This window comes from Cyprinodon tularosa, unplaced genomic scaffold (genome assembly GCF_016077235.1).
Source record: "Cyprinodon tularosa strain WSP-4 unplaced genomic scaffold, ASM1607723v1 ctg1438, whole genome shotgun sequence".
NCBI lineage: Eukaryota > Metazoa > Chordata > Actinopteri > Cyprinodontiformes > Cyprinodontidae > Cyprinodon > Cyprinodon tularosa.
Genome location: NW_024038263.1, coordinates 22,249 through 37,525, shown reverse-complemented (window position 1 = coordinate 37,525; position 15,277 = coordinate 22,249). Strand labels below are relative to the sequence as shown.

The window sequence follows — 15,277 nt, the reverse complement described above, 5'->3', positions numbered from 1 at the left end:
CTGGAGAGAAGTATCAGCTGTGCTGCTGCCATCAACACCTTTGTTTCTAGATGTTGGAGCTTTGCCTGTTTTCCAGTGTGGTCCTGTTTCTCTGACTGTGACTAACTGGATGTGCTCTCTTCATCCTCTGACATGGGAGCTGGCTCGGAGCTCGTCTGCCTGACTGTGTGTTTCCTGGACGGGGCCGCCTGTGGAGCTGGTTGACAGTTGCCTTTTGTATCTATGCTTCTTTTTCTATGTCTGCTTCTGTCTCCTTGAACCCCAGTGGGCCTCAGCAGATGGCCGCTCACACTGAGCCTGGTTCTGCTGGAGGTTTCTTCCTGTTCAAAGGGAGTTTTTCCTCTCCACTGTCGCTACAAGCATGCTTAGTGTGAGGGATTGCTGAAGAGTCAATGAGTCGATGCAATCAGCTGGTTTTCCTTAGATAGAAAACTTTGAATCAATCTGACTGGTTGATCTGGTGAACTGGAAAGGGACCTGAGATGACATGATGGGAATTGGAGCTATAGAAATAAACTGAATAGAATTGAAACTCTCCCAGTTTTTCCGAAAACATTCACAGACCTGCGCTGATGAGGTCCATCCTGCTCAGAACAGCAAAATAACTCCCCCCTCTTTCTCACATAACTTTTAATATAGACACAGATTTTAATCCCGGCTGCTGGAGGCGGCTCACTGCAGCTGTCCAGGATTAAGAATAAACAACCAGACGCCATTTCAGTTTATAGTTATCATTATTAAAATAGAAGAAGCAGGGCTGCTGGTGGATCATCTAGTTACAGGATGGAGGGACAACTACAGTTATTTAATGTAAACATCTGGTAGCGTTTAGCTGATGCTAACCCTCTGATAACTATGGGCTTTCCTGTTACCTGGTCTGGTTGAAGAAGCTCTGGGAGCTTTCTGCATGTTTGGCCTCTGACACTCAATAGACTCAATAAATGCTGCATTAATCCTGCTTTATTTTTTCTTAAAAAAACTAAAAACGAAACACTACAAAATATTAAAAAAATTTGCTCCAGTTCAGACATACGATTGAGTATTAGGGCCAAGCTAGAGATTCTTTTTATTTTTATTATTATTTCGAGAATAAAGTCATACTATTATGAGGAAATATTTGTAACATTAGAAGAATAAGTTGCAAAATTACCAGAATGATTCTCTTATTTTCTCCTATCAGGTTGATGTATGATGACTTCATTCTGGCAGAATAAAGTCATCATACAACAAACCTGTTACAGAAAAAAAGCTTGGGGCTCCGCCCACCAGATGACATCAGACCAGCTCCACCAATCAGCAACCAGAGTCCACTTTGACATCCTGCCCAGTTTGATGCTGCTGCTAAAAGATTTCCTGATTTGTTAAACCGATGCTAAAGTAGAACTTCCCATGATGCTCCACCAGTGGCGGTTCTAGACCAAATGTACCAGGGGGCCAGGAGGGGGCTAGGGTGTTTTCATGGGGGCACAGAAAAGCATGAAATAAAAAACATGGCAAGGGATTCAAATGTGTGAAGAGAGCTGCATGAAGAGAAATTTCCATTCAATGAGGTTGAATTAAAATTATATTTCTTATAAGATCAATATACATTCATAATATAGGAATTTTACATATTTTTACACTTAGTGGGTAAAAAATAGAACTCAAGAAAAACTGATACAAACGTAAAAATTTGAGTATTTTTTAAAAATTGTTCTGAAAAAAAACATTTAGCGCATGAAAACTGGGATCCTATCTCAATACGACTGAAGCCATCACCTTATTGTTTTTAAACAATTAGAAAAACATCATTTATAAAGAAAAAAATGAAATAGATCCAAACGCACCCAGCTGGGCGGCATCATTAATGATGATATTCCCCTCCGACATTGAAGGAGAATAACTAAGAAGTTGTATCCAGCAGATAGCTCTCTTATTTTAATAATCTATCGTTAATTTGAACGATTCAGGTAACAAACCTTTGTGAAAAAAACGAGAGGAGGGAAAAACTGGGTCCCAGTATCAGACGCCTTCTCTCTCTCTCTCTCTCTCTCTCCTCTTTCTCCTTCCTTTCCTTCGTTTTTCAAACCCAGACTTTGGGGCGCTGCGTTTTTACCCCACTGCTGCTTATTTATTTATTTTCTTGTTAATTTGATTATTTCGTTTTCTACGTCTAATGACGCACTCATGGCATTTAAGCCCCGGTACGAGCAAACTGCCGGTGAAACCTGATGCGATGCAGGACCGGAGGACCAAAACCATTTATTCTGATTTCAGGGGAGTAAATTCATGCTTTGTTTCACTGCTTACTGCTGAAAAACGAGGGAGAACATGAAGTCTTAGTCAAGGCTCTAAGAATTGTTCTAACTTATACGCCCTGAGTCAATCAGAGAGATGTGAGACAGTTTTCATGTCAAAGGAAGAAATAATGCAGAACATTAAAGTCTCGAGTTTTATAGGTAGATGTTTGGTATGAAAGACTCAAAGAAATGAGGTCATTTTTTTTATGCACCAACATGTGGCTGCAGTTATTTGGCAAATGATGCTAAAGTTCATGGAAGCGCCTTCAGCAGCAGAAATCTCATGCCTGCTTCCTTCTCTGACCTTTTCAGCTTCACACCATCTAGGATCAACTCTTGTTCATCCCAAAGAAGTTCAAAATCAATCCACTGGACTTTGTTTCCAAGTCTGAAGACGTTTCTCTTCCATCCAGGAAGCTTTTTCAGTTAAAAACGTCAGAAATAGTGTTGAGTTCCAGGTTTTATAGAGTGGACCAAAGCAAAGCCTTGTTTTGGCTTAGAAATGTGGCAACTCTTGTTCATCATTAGAACTTTACAGACATCATTTTCTGCACAGCTATAGAGACTATAGTGTTAGACGGCACAGTGTTGGCCTAACAGACTGGGTGTGTAATGGGGACCAGGAGTCCCATTACCCCATGACATATAATGGTTGATTTGTGTTATATAGAATTAAGTTTGAACAAATAGTTGGGTTGTTTGAGTTCCTTATTGTTGTTTTGTGAAGCAGAGGGACTGGCCATCCTACCCGTGGAAAGAAAGTGTAAACAGTAGTGATGTTATGAGATGAGCCGAGGCTTGGAGGCGTGTGTCGAGTACTGAAGGGGGCGTTTCCCCAAAGCGAACGTTGGGGCGTGATTCATTTAGGGGAGGGGCCGCAATAGATGGCGTCAGAAGCCTCTCTGCTGTGATACCAGGTGACCTCCTCAGGAAGTGGTTCAGAAAGCGCAAAAACTTCAGCAGGCATTTAAAGTCGTAGGGAAATCATATTTAAAATATTTAAATGTTAAATCATTCTGGCTTAAACCTGCATGTAAATTTATTAAAGTGGCAAAAAAACTGTGTGTAAATTATTTTTCTCTTCTAAGACATTTTACACTAAAAAAAACTTTTATTTTATTTTGTTATACACACCAATCATTAACAATTTCAAAGGAACTTAAACGGAAAAAACAAAATAATTGCAAAAAAATCCCAGATTCTATTACTAACTGTAGTTCTGCACTCCACCAGTAGGTGGTGACATGTTCACATGACGCTGTGAGGGATCATTTGGCAGAACGTTCAATGAGGCTTCATCTCAGCATCAGTTGTAAACATAAATGTCAATTATTCTTCCTTAGTTTGTGTTTATGTTAAATCAAAGAACCTTATTTTCCTGGTTTGGCTCCTCAGCAGGAAGGAGAAGGCCAGAAGTCCTCCAGGTGCTGTTCAAATGAACTTGGAGCAAACCAAAATAATCAGGAGGGTGGTTCTGGATGAGTTGTGTTAAATTTGATGGGTTTTTTTTTTTATTGACTTTAGATTTGTTTAATTATATTGATTTGTATGCATGGAAAATATTATTTTGGGTGCATAGTTTATTGTTTTGGTTTAGTTTTGAATGTATGTTAACTTTGCTTCTTTTTCTTAATATTCCGTTTTCATGGTTCCTTCCTTCAGACAGTTAAAGTCGTAGGAAAATCATATTTAAATGTCAAATCATTCTGGCTTAAACATAAATATAAATGTTCTCTTTATCAGACCATATTGTCCAAAAAGTTAGAAAACTTCTATAAAAAAAAAAAAATCCTGTCTTAAAATCTGTGTTTTTTCCGTTATCTTCTGCAGGCCAGTTAGTTCTACGTCAGCCTGAACACCTAAATTCGGCCAATCATATATCAACGGTCATCTGTCAATCAAATGTTTCCGGTCATAGCATCTTGATTCATATGTCGCAGCTAATATACGCAACGGTTGAAACCAGAATCCTTTCCTTTCCCATTGAGTTGCGTCCCAGTGTTCACGGGGATGGACGTCTGTGTCTTCGGCAGGCGTAGAGCTAACAGAACTGGCAGCGTTGCGAGGCAAGGGCTCAAACATGTACGGCTGGAAGCCTTCTACACCAAACCAAGCTTCTGCCGCCCTGGCGTCCTCTTCCACAACATCTTCGTCCCCGCTTTCCTCCTCTAAATAAAAAATGGATGACGGAGGAGACTCATCCACGACCTCCGACACTCAACTCTCCTCCTCTTGCATGTTTCCGCTGTCCATAGCGTTCCTTGACAGCGTCATTTCTAAGTCACCAATTTAGTGCTACTTGGTCCCAATGGAATTTCCCATTGGGAACCTGCTAGCACTAACTTGCTAACTGGTTAGCAAGATGCTTCCAATTAATCGACCACAACCAAACTTGCTTGTGAACCTTCCGCCACAACAATCCCGCCCCCTTGATAATCGACCAATCACATTCACTTTATTCACTCGTGTAAAGTCGGGCACCACTGGGAGAATTCGGAAATGCAACGATTGGAACGGCAGCTTCACTACTACTTTAAGCAAATGACAAGTTCAAGTTTTGTTTAATGTTTCCTTGTTTAACTCCTCATCAGTTGGTGGCAGTAATGCTCTTTTAACTAGTTTGCCAACCACCATAAAACCTCACAAGAAGAAGAATATGGTTCCTCCCTGCATGTCGTCTGAATTGCGTTGGGTATAAAATGCCGTTTGTTCTTTTTAGTGTCGGAAGTTGTTGGTTTGCACGAGCTGGAGTTCAATAAAGCCACTAAAACATCAGTTTCGTCTAAATAAATATCGGCCTCCAGCGGTTTAGCTGAGTTGGTGTAAAAAGGGCGTTCATTAACAGGATGAAACATCATGGTCTTTGCGGTAGTTGCATGTTTTTTATGGACGTCGGCCATTTCTGGGGCCTTACTTGCTTTTAATGTAATCAAATAGAAATGTAAAAAATAATCTCTGAGAGTGACATAATAAAGCACTTGTTTAATACATATTACATGACTCCTCAAATCCCCTCGGTGACGCTCATGGCAGGCTGACAGGTGTGCGCTCAGACCATCCATTTTGACATTGCTCTCTAGTTGGCAAAATCAAAATGGTGGCTTAAGTTATTAAAAGTGAGCAGCTTTAATCATTGGCTGCTGAAATTCAAGGTTGGAGAAGCAGCGAGGATTAATGTTGTTTAAAGCACAAAGCCTCATATCCCCCCCGGCCTGCTGTCACTGCCCCCCCTCCCCCGGCTCATCCATCTCATTTCATCATCTGATTCTGTCTTTTGCTCTTTCTCTCTCCATCAGACCAGCTGTCCATCCGCTGTCCTTCGCCGCTGCCTCTTTTTCCGCCTCTTCCTCTCTAGGTTGCGGTGAGATATGAAGCGGCATCATGGGTTTTATGGAATTCTACCTGGAGATCGACCCCGTCACCCTTAACCTCATCATCCTGGTGGCCAGCTATGTCATCCTGCTCCTGGTGTTCCTCATCTCCTGCATCCTGTACGACTGCCGTGGCAAAGACCCCACCAAGGAGTACGCCCCCGACAACACGCCGGCGCCTCAGAGCCAGTCGCCCATACGCCTCGTCGTCATGCAGAATTCGCCGACCTCCGGCCGCTGTGACCCCAACAACACATCGGGACACGTGGAGCCTCCGACGCCGGACCTGAGCCGGGACAGAGCAGAGAGGGAGAGGGAGAAGAGGAGCACTCTGGTCTGAAGATGAAGAGGAGAAGTTTGAGGGAGGAGACCTTCGTTAAGCGGCGCTGCGTCACTCACTGCAGCGTTTTTGTTCTTGAACTCTTAGTTTTTATTTTCAAATTTCCTGGAAGATGCTGCTGATCTGCAGAGGAGGCCACAGATGGTGAGACGTCCAAACTTCTGTTTCAATCTAAATTGATTTTATTATCAGAGAATTCTAGTTGGAAAATGTAAAAGTAAAAAAAAAAAAGAACAAAGAATTTTTCAATCGAATATAAAAATATTCTATTGACTCTGAACCTTAACATGTGAATAACATCAGCTTAACATCCATCCATCCATCAGCTAATCCCTGCTGGGGTAACGAGGGGAGCTGGCGCCTATAGCTGGGCGATTTCTTGCCCTTTCCGGGCGACTTTCAGCCTGATGGTGCATCATGTAGTGTACGGGGGGTAACCAGGGGCGATCAGCCTCTAACGACCACCCCCCCATCAGGAATCGTAACGTCAAAAATCCAACATGTTGGAAATTCAGTCGGTCGTTTAAGTAAATCGCTCAGCGGGCAAACAAGGATTCTTCTTCTTCCTCTCAGTGGAAAACCCAGAAGTGAAATGGAGTTCTCTCTGTGAAACTGACAGACCGTAGTAGCCATGTTTGCTCAGCCATGTCTTTGTCCAAATACGTCGTCTCCTTTTCTAGTGAGCTTTATATTCCTCTTCTACTGGTTGGGCTTCCAGATAGACGAGTCCGAGTAGCGCCATCTCCCTGCGGAGCCGAGTCCCACCTGGTTTTTAGACGTACAGTGTGAGCAGGTAGATCGCATCAGAGCGTCGGGACGCACAGCGTGAGAACAAACATGGTGAGCTGGGAACTCACACTGCAGGACAAAACTCTGCAGTTTTGTCCTGCAGTGTGAGCTGTAGCTGCATGCAACTATTGAAAAAATAAATTAAAAATAATCACACAGTGTTCGCCTGGCTTATCTGCAGCTGAGAGTGGGTGAGAGGCGGGGCCAACCCTGGACAGGTCGCCAGTCCATCGCAGGGCCAAACAGGACAAACAACCTTTCACACTCACACCTAAGGAGAACTAGATGAATGAACCTAACAGGGTTTTAGGACTGTGGGAGGAAGCCGGAGTACCCGGAGAGAACCCATGCATGCTCAGGGAGAACATGCTAACTCTATGCAGAAAGACCACTGGCGGGAAACCAACCCCGCAACCTTCTTGCTGCAAGGCAGCAGTGCTACCCACTGCACCACTGAGCAGCCATTAGATTAACAATTAAAAGCAATTTGAATATTTCAAAGACTTTAGAATCTCCAAAATAAGAGGAATCATTTTCCTTAGGATTAAAAAAAGCAGGAATTTCTTAAATAATGTGAGCTATGGTGAAATGATGAAGCTTTTTAAGGTGCAAAATGGCAGAAAAGTTCAATTCTGATGGTTTGTCAACTGAGTATTAAGGACCAGTTTGCCCCATGGGCCCTGATGGCCTCCTGATGGGCCCCTGATGGGCCCCTGATGGCCTCCTGATGGCCTCCTGATGGCCTCCTGATGGCCTCCTGATGGGCCCCTGATGGCCTCCTGATGGCCTCCTGATGGCCTCCTGATGGCCTCCTGATGGGCCCCTGATGGCCTCCTGATGGGCCCCTGATGGCCTCCTGATGGGCCCCTGATGGCCTCCTGATGGGCCCCTGATGGCCTCGTGATGGCCTCCTGATGGGCCCCTGATGGCCTCCTGATGGCCTCCTGATGGGCCCCTGATGGCCTCCTGATGGCCCCCTTATGGGCCCCTGATGGCCCCCTGATGGGCCCGTGATGGTCCCCTGATGGGCCTCTGATGGCCTCCTGATGGCCCCCTTATGGGCCCCTGATGGCCCCCTGATGGGCCTCTGATGGCCTCCTGATGGCCTCCTGATGGGCCCCTGATGGCCCCCTGATGGGCCCCTTATGGCCTCCTGATGGCCCCCTTATGGGCCCCTGATGGCCCCCTGATGGGCCCCTGATGGCCTCCTGATGGGCCCGTGATGGCCCCCTGATGGGCCCCTTTTGGCCTCCTGATGGCCCCCTTATGGGCCCCTGATGGCCTCCTGATGGCCCCCTTATGGGCCCCTGATGGCCTCCTGATGGGCCCCTGATGGCCTCCTGATGGCCCCCTTATGGGCCCCTGATGGCCTCCTGATGGGCCCCTGATGGCCTCCTGATGGCCCCCTTATGGGCCCCTGATGGCCCCCTGATGGGCCCCTGATGGCCTCCTGATGGCCTCCTGATGGCCCCCTTATGGGCCCCTGATGGCCCCCTGATGGGCCCGTGATGGCCCCCTGATGGGCCTCTGATAGGCACCCTGATGAGCGCCCTGATTGGCCCCTGATGGGCGCCCTGATGGCCCCCTGATGTGCCCCTGATGGCCCCCTGATTGGCCCCTGATGGGCGCCCTGATGGCCCCCTGATGGGCCCCTGATGGCCCCCTGATTGGCCCCTGATGGGCGCCCTGATGGCCCCCTGATGGGCCCCTGATGGCCCCCTGATGGGCCCCTGATGGCGCCCCTGATGGGCCCCTGATGGCCCCCTGATTGGCCCCTGATGGGCGCCCTGATGGCCCCCTGATGGGCCCCTGATGGCCCCCTGATTGGCCCCTGATGGGCGCCCTGATGGCCCCCTGATGGGCCCCTGATGGCCCCCTGATGGGCCCCTGATGGCGCCCCTGATGGGCCCCTGATGGCCTCCTGATGGCCCCCTTATGGGCCCCTGATGGCCCCCTGATGGGCCCCTTTTGGCCTCCTGATGGCCTCCTGATGCGCCCCTGATGGCCTCCTGATGGGCCCCTTATGGCCTCCTGATGGGCCCCTGATGGCCTCCTGATGGGCCCGTGATGGCCCCCTGATGGGCCCCTTATGGCCCCCTGATGGGCCCCTTATGGCCTCCTGATGGGCCCCTGATGGCCTCCTGATGGGCCCCTGATGGCCTCCTGATGGGCCCCTGATGGCCTCCTGATGGGCCCCTTATGGCCTCCTGATGGGCCCCTGATGGCCCCCTGATGGGCCCCTGATGGGCCCCTTATGGCCCCCTGATGGGCCCCTTATGGCCCCCTGATGGGCCCCTTATGGCCTCCTGATGGGCCCCTGATGGCCTCCTGATGGCCCCCTTATGGGCCCCTGATGGCCTCCTGATGGGCCCCTGATGGCCTCCTGATGGCCCCCTTATGGGCCCCTGATGGCCTCCTGATGGGCCCCTGATGGCCTCCTGATGGCCCCCTTATGGGCCCCTGATGGCCTCCTGATGGGCCCCTGATGGCCTCCTGATGGCCCCCTTATGGGCCCCTGATGGCCCCCTGATGGGCCCCTGATGGCCTCCTGATGGCCCCCTTATGGGCCCCTGATGGCCCCCTGATGGGCCCCGTGATGGCCCCCTGATGGGCCTCTGATAGGCACCCTGATGAGCGCCCGTGATTGGCCCCCTGATGGGCCTCTGATGGCCCCTGATGGCCCCTGATGGCCCCTGATGGGCGCCCTGATGGCCCCTGATGGCCCCTGATGGCCCCCTGATTGCCCCTGATGGCCCCTGATGGCCCCCTGATGGCCCCTGATGGCCCCTGATGGCCCCTGATGGCCCCTGATGGCCCCCTGATTGGCCCCTGATGGGCGCCCTGATGGCCCCCTGATGGGCCCCTGATGGCCCCCTGATTGGCCCCTGATGGGCGCCCTGATGGCCCCCTGATGGGCCCCTGATGGCCCCCTGATGGGCCCCTGATGGGCGCCCTGATGGCCCCCTGATGGGCCCCTGATGGCCCCCTGATGGGCCCCTGATGGCGCCCCTGATGGGCCCCTGATGGGCCCCTGTGTGTTTGGGGATTTATTCTAGTTGATCTCAGGATAAGGGGCCTCTTTCAAATGTCTGAGTTCAGCTTCAGGGGTTGGAAATGATCAACTTAAACCTTTTTCCATGAAAACTCGGCCACTCAGTCCCGGTAAAGGGATTCCTTAAATCTGTCCAACCCTCCTGCATGCAAACATCTGCATGTTTTCTGATCCTTTTGATGCGTGCAGCGATGCAGACGCAGGCTGCCAGCATCCCGTCCCCTCCAGCTCCTATACATACATCAGCAATGATATACAATAAACTTCTGATGCGCTCCAGATCTCAGCAGATCAAACAGATTAAGATTTAAACCTGAATAATTTCAAGATCACCGATTAGTCAGTCATGAAATAAAACTTTAAAGGGTGATTTAAATATGTAGAATTTAGCTTAGGGAGCTGCAAGACAGAAAATCTTTCCTAAAGGAAGTGACCTTACATGCTTCCCTACTGGTGCACCTGCAGCTTCTAGTTGGTTTATTTCTGTGGTTTAGATGAAATATAATATATTTGTAGTGATATAATCTATGAGTTGCAGGTTGAATGCAGTTGAAAAATAATGTTTAGAAAAGAACAGAGATTATTTCATAAGAGAAGCTCTGAGGCCAACATTCATCTAAAATCTGTTTAGTTTTAATGTTAATGGGATTAAAATGAATAATAAACTCTTTAATAAAAGGTTTGAACGAGTCTGCAGTGACGGTTAAAATCTATTTAAGGAGAAGTCTGGTCAGTGAGGAACACTGGAAAAAATCTAAACCTATATAAGTCATTTTTTCTTAAAATAGGAGCATTTGTTCTTGAATTAAGAAGCCAAAAGAGAATTTTGCCAATGGATCAAGACATTGTAGATTTAAAATAAGAAAACACAATTGCATTGTCTTATTTCAAGTGCATATTATCTAATTATCTTATTTTAAGAGTAAAAATACTCATTCCATTGGCAAACTACCTCATTTACCTATTGAAATTAAGGGTAAATACACTTAATTTCAGACATTTTTACTTATTTCTATATCGTTTTTCCAGTGAATGGATCATTATTTATACCTAAAACTAATATGTTTACGGCGATTTAATGAATTTAATCAGTAAAAAAGTGAGAATAATAATTTTTGTTGCGATCACTGAGTCTGGGAGCGGCCATTTTTCACCAAATAAAGTAACGCCTCCCTCCTGCCATCTTCTGGCAATGATGTTACGGTGCGGTAAGCCGCACATTTAAAGTTCTATGGGAAGTTTGTATTCGAAATATGAGTGGACTTTTCCTTTAAGAAGCTCAGATAAGTTGTTAAAACTCCTCTTAGTGACTTTGGGAGTCGTTGGATTTTCTACAGATCGATTAAAGTGTCGTAAGGCAAACCTTACGCTGCATTTCCTGAGAAACACCACTAGAAGGTTTAGTCTGTGGGAATAATTTTCTTTGCTCTCATTGGGACCATGGAAAAAAAAATCAGACCTGCAGGACTAGAGGAGTGATCAGTGCTTCAGACGTTCTCCATCTGTTGTTCCTTATGGCGAACGCAGCGTTGATGTGTTTTACAGCCTGAGGATTCCCCCCCCCAACGCCATCAGTGTTTTTCATCTTCTTTCATCATCATGCAATGAGTCCTTCAGCTCCAACATCTGTCAGCATCTAACCCAGCGAGCAGAGGTCTGTGGGGGTCAGCCCCTCTGTGTGACGTACGTCAAATGGATGAGCGAAGCGCCCCTCCATTCATCATTTCCCCGTCCATGCAGGGTTTATGATGGCAGCTCGCCTCAGCTGATGGAGGCAGCCGGGGATTACAAGCAGCACAAACAAAGGCTTAGACGTCAGGCTCTTCTGATGTGAATCCAACACATCCTTGGTTTCATGCGTTCTTCTAAAGCAATGCCCTTTCTAGAGGCTTGGAGTTTTTAATTTCACATTTACTCATAATGGTGACGTCTGCTTATCCTGTTAACGCTGTATGGAACAGCAGCAGATGTTTGGAACCACCAGCAGGATCCGTCCGGTTTACAGCATCACTATCGGCCCACATGAGCGTTTTTCCTTCTGGGATCAATAAAATATTCTTGAGTTCAATCAGGGGCTGAGAAAGCTCCCGTGATTCTATTTTCATTAGATTAAGCATTGCCTGAAATAGATCTATACCTTCCCTAAGGTTTGACCCTAAATTTACTGGATTCAGAAACAATGTGGATGTTAGGGTTTCTTTTACTGATAACGCTAAATTCATTAAGCTTTGAACCTCATCTTTCTTTTATAGTAACCCTCAAACTGCCTGTAAAAGGAGCAATATCATCCTTTTAATCAGTTGCACATCTTAGAATTTCTGCAGCAATCTGAGAAGATCACCTGCAACACTAAATGCGCATATTTAAAGGAAAAGTCGCTCATATTCAGAATTCAAACTTCTGAAAGTTCTTTAAATCTGAAATGATTCCATCCTGTTCAATAAATGATCAGTGTTTTTAATTCAGAGTAATTTTCATGTGAATGTGCTTTACTGGAGGCATCCATGTTTGTCAAAGAACACTACTGCCACCTACTGGTTAGTGACGTCACGGTGCGGTATCGGCTGTTGATCAAGTCCCAGTGCTGTATCTGGTGTTTGTCACAACGCGCTATTATCCAAGTCATCTTGAAGACATTCTTCTTCCAAATGTTGGCTACATATTACGGGTTTTTTCTCTGGCCAGAAGTTCGATGGCAAATCCTCCCTCTTCAAGTTGGCGATCCAACGACCAACCCGTCCGTGGAGGATCAGGAATCAGAAAGGTGGAATAACTCTTTTTTTCACTTTTACCCGATGTATTCCAGCATCCAGCTGCCATGCACGTGGGCATTGTCAGTTTCACTATAGCTCTGGTGAATTTCAATGGTGAAGTCCTCTGGAAATCTTCAATAATTGTTGTTGATTGCAGATGTGTCTAGTAGTTCCCATTGATTTAGCTTGGAAAGCGGGGAGAATGGCGCTAGGCTTACCGCACCGTGACGTCGCTGCTGGAAGATGGCAGGAGGGAGGGGCTACTAGATTTGGGCAAAAATGGCCGCTCCCAGACTCAGTGATCACTACGAAAATTATAATTTTTATTTTTTTTACTGATTGACGCTAAATTGATTAAATCAAACTTATTATTTTTAGTTACAGATATTTTTAGATTATTCCCTGCTCACCTGACTTTTCTTTAAATGCGTGCGAGAGCGTGAACGAGCCCATTTCTCCTCGTGATCGCTCCGTTTGCAATTTTTTCCTCTATGTCAGACTCACCAGCAGTCAGTGAAAATGGGGACGAGCACGTAGGACGGTCTTACATAAACATCACCAGAATGATTGACAGCTAAGACGACCACTGATTCTGATGATCCACCTGGAATAAAAACAACTTCCTCTACTTTACATTTCACTGTTGATTTGAGTAGCAGCCATCTTGCATCCAGAGTCAGGTTTGGTTATGATGCCCCAATAATGCTGCAGACAGACAGAGATGCTGAATTTATAACGGAAATAATTATTTTAATTTTTTTCAGGCTGTCATCTCCTGCTAATCCCAGCGTTTCGTTGCCAGCAGATGAACTTTCCTCCTGGTTTCCGTCCTCCAGCCACGGCTCTACGTTCTGGCTGCTGCAGCATGGGACTCCTGAGGGCCAGGAGAGATATGGACTGGCAGAACTTCACCAGTATCACCGTTCTCCTCATCATGCTTCCTCTCATTTGGAGGATTTTTAAATCTCAAACTGCTGGATGGTGTCCTGAAGGGGAAACTGACCTGCCTGGATAAACCAATGAAAGGCAGGGGGGGGGGCTAAGGTCATTTACAGAATACTGCAGGAACAGCTTCCTATTGGACACAGAATGACATTTTAGCAATAAAAATGAAACGTTCCAAACAAAATAGTTCATCGTTTGGAAAACTTTCTATCAGACGTAGAGCCAGAGCGTTCCAGACGTTCCAGGAGGAACCGTCCTCTGAACTCAGAGTCTAGAATCATCAGGAACTAAAGTCAAAAATCAAGGAGGGTTTAGCAGATAGTGAAGATGTTTTTGTTACCCTGTGGGGACATTTTCGCTGGAATATGCAGCATTTGGGGGACTTATAGGTACTTGTGGGGTCCAACAACGCGTTGCCATGAGGAGAGGTTCTCTGCCTGGGATGGAGGTTAAGTTTAGGACTGAGGAGTGAACTGAGCTTAGGTCAGAGTTTAGGGTTAGGCATGCGTTGGTAAAGGTTGTATGATACATCATGGGAGGGGGGTGTTGCCCTCCATCAAAGGGGTCCAACAGAAAACATATTGTTAGCGGATTGTTGCTGTAAAGAAACGGTTTATCAGAAATCTCTTTGGTTGCAGCATGAAAAATTTCCCTGGACTAAACTCCTGCCATGCTTTTTCAGTTATTGCTTCACACTTTCCAGATAAAATAAATCAATAAGGGGGGAGAGAACAGAGCAGGATTTTAGGATTGGGGGGAATATTTTGATCACTTTGCATCTTATTAACATTTTCTGGCAGGTTCCGCCTCCCCGTCCCTCTGATCGAACCCAGAGTCCGTGGAGAAGTCGTGCTACAGACGGAGATTCTGGGACAAATCCTCTTACATAAAAAAACACCCAGCTAACGACCAAGCAACCAATGACGGAGTCGCAGCAATAGCAGAACATGAACTGCGCAACCATCCCCCTCCCCTTCATATTTTATGTTTGAGGATTATAAACCAACCAGCACAGAGTATTAGGAGCTCTGCTGTGTTTTTGTCTGTGGCCAGGGGGGGGGGGGGGGGGGGGGGGGGGGGGGGGGTCGGTTACATAAGCTTCGTTGTCAGAGATGTTGTTGCTTTCAGCTGTTAGGCGGAAATTTAGGAAGATTCTAAGGGCCCTCCATTAAGGTGGGGCCCAAAAGAAGAAGAATAGAAAATGTCCCAATAGATATTTCACATAGAAAAATAAAATCCAGCAGTAAAATAAATCATTTTTTGTTCTCCCTCATCTTTCAGCAGTAAACAGGGAAACAAAGCATGAATAAATTCCCCATCCAAGTTTTTAAAGTTGGCGTCTATTTAACTTTTTCTGTTTTCTGATCATTTTACTTTGTGGAAATTTTACAATAAAAAATTAAATTGAAAATGTAAATGATAATCTTCAGTTCATAATAAAAGCATTTCAATCAGAAAAACTCACACAGAGAGAAAAGACAGAAGAAATTCATTGATACAATTACTTGGCGCTCAGACCACGGCAGGAAATATAGTGCTGAATTTTGATAGACATGCATGAACAGGAGTAAAGAACAGGGCTGTTCCCCCCCCGGGCCTGAAACTGCTGGTGGAGTGGAGATAGATGGAGTTGGTCAGTCTGTAGACTGCTGGTTGGAGAGACGGTCTGCTGAGCTTTATGGGGAGATCCAGGTGACTGCGTGAGCTGATACTAGAGCTTCACTCAGGGACCTGGAAGATGGAAGTCC

General features: G+C 46.3%; 1 protein-coding gene across 1 annotated transcript; it reads left to right on the top strand.

Moving 5' to 3' along the window:
- Window positions 1-5,541: 5,541 nt before the first annotated feature.
- On the top strand, window positions 5,542-13,631 carry si:ch73-256g18.2 (small integral membrane protein 36). Its single transcript, XM_038278752.1, has 2 exons — window positions 5,542-6,134; window positions 13,349-13,631. Exon 1 carries the CDS (start codon window positions 5,661-5,663, stop codon window positions 5,988-5,990), a length of 330 nt encoding a protein of 109 aa, XP_038134680.1. The 5' UTR covers window positions 5,542-5,660; the 3' UTR covers window positions 5,991-6,134; window positions 13,349-13,631.
- Window positions 13,632-15,277: the final 1,646 nt, after the last annotated feature.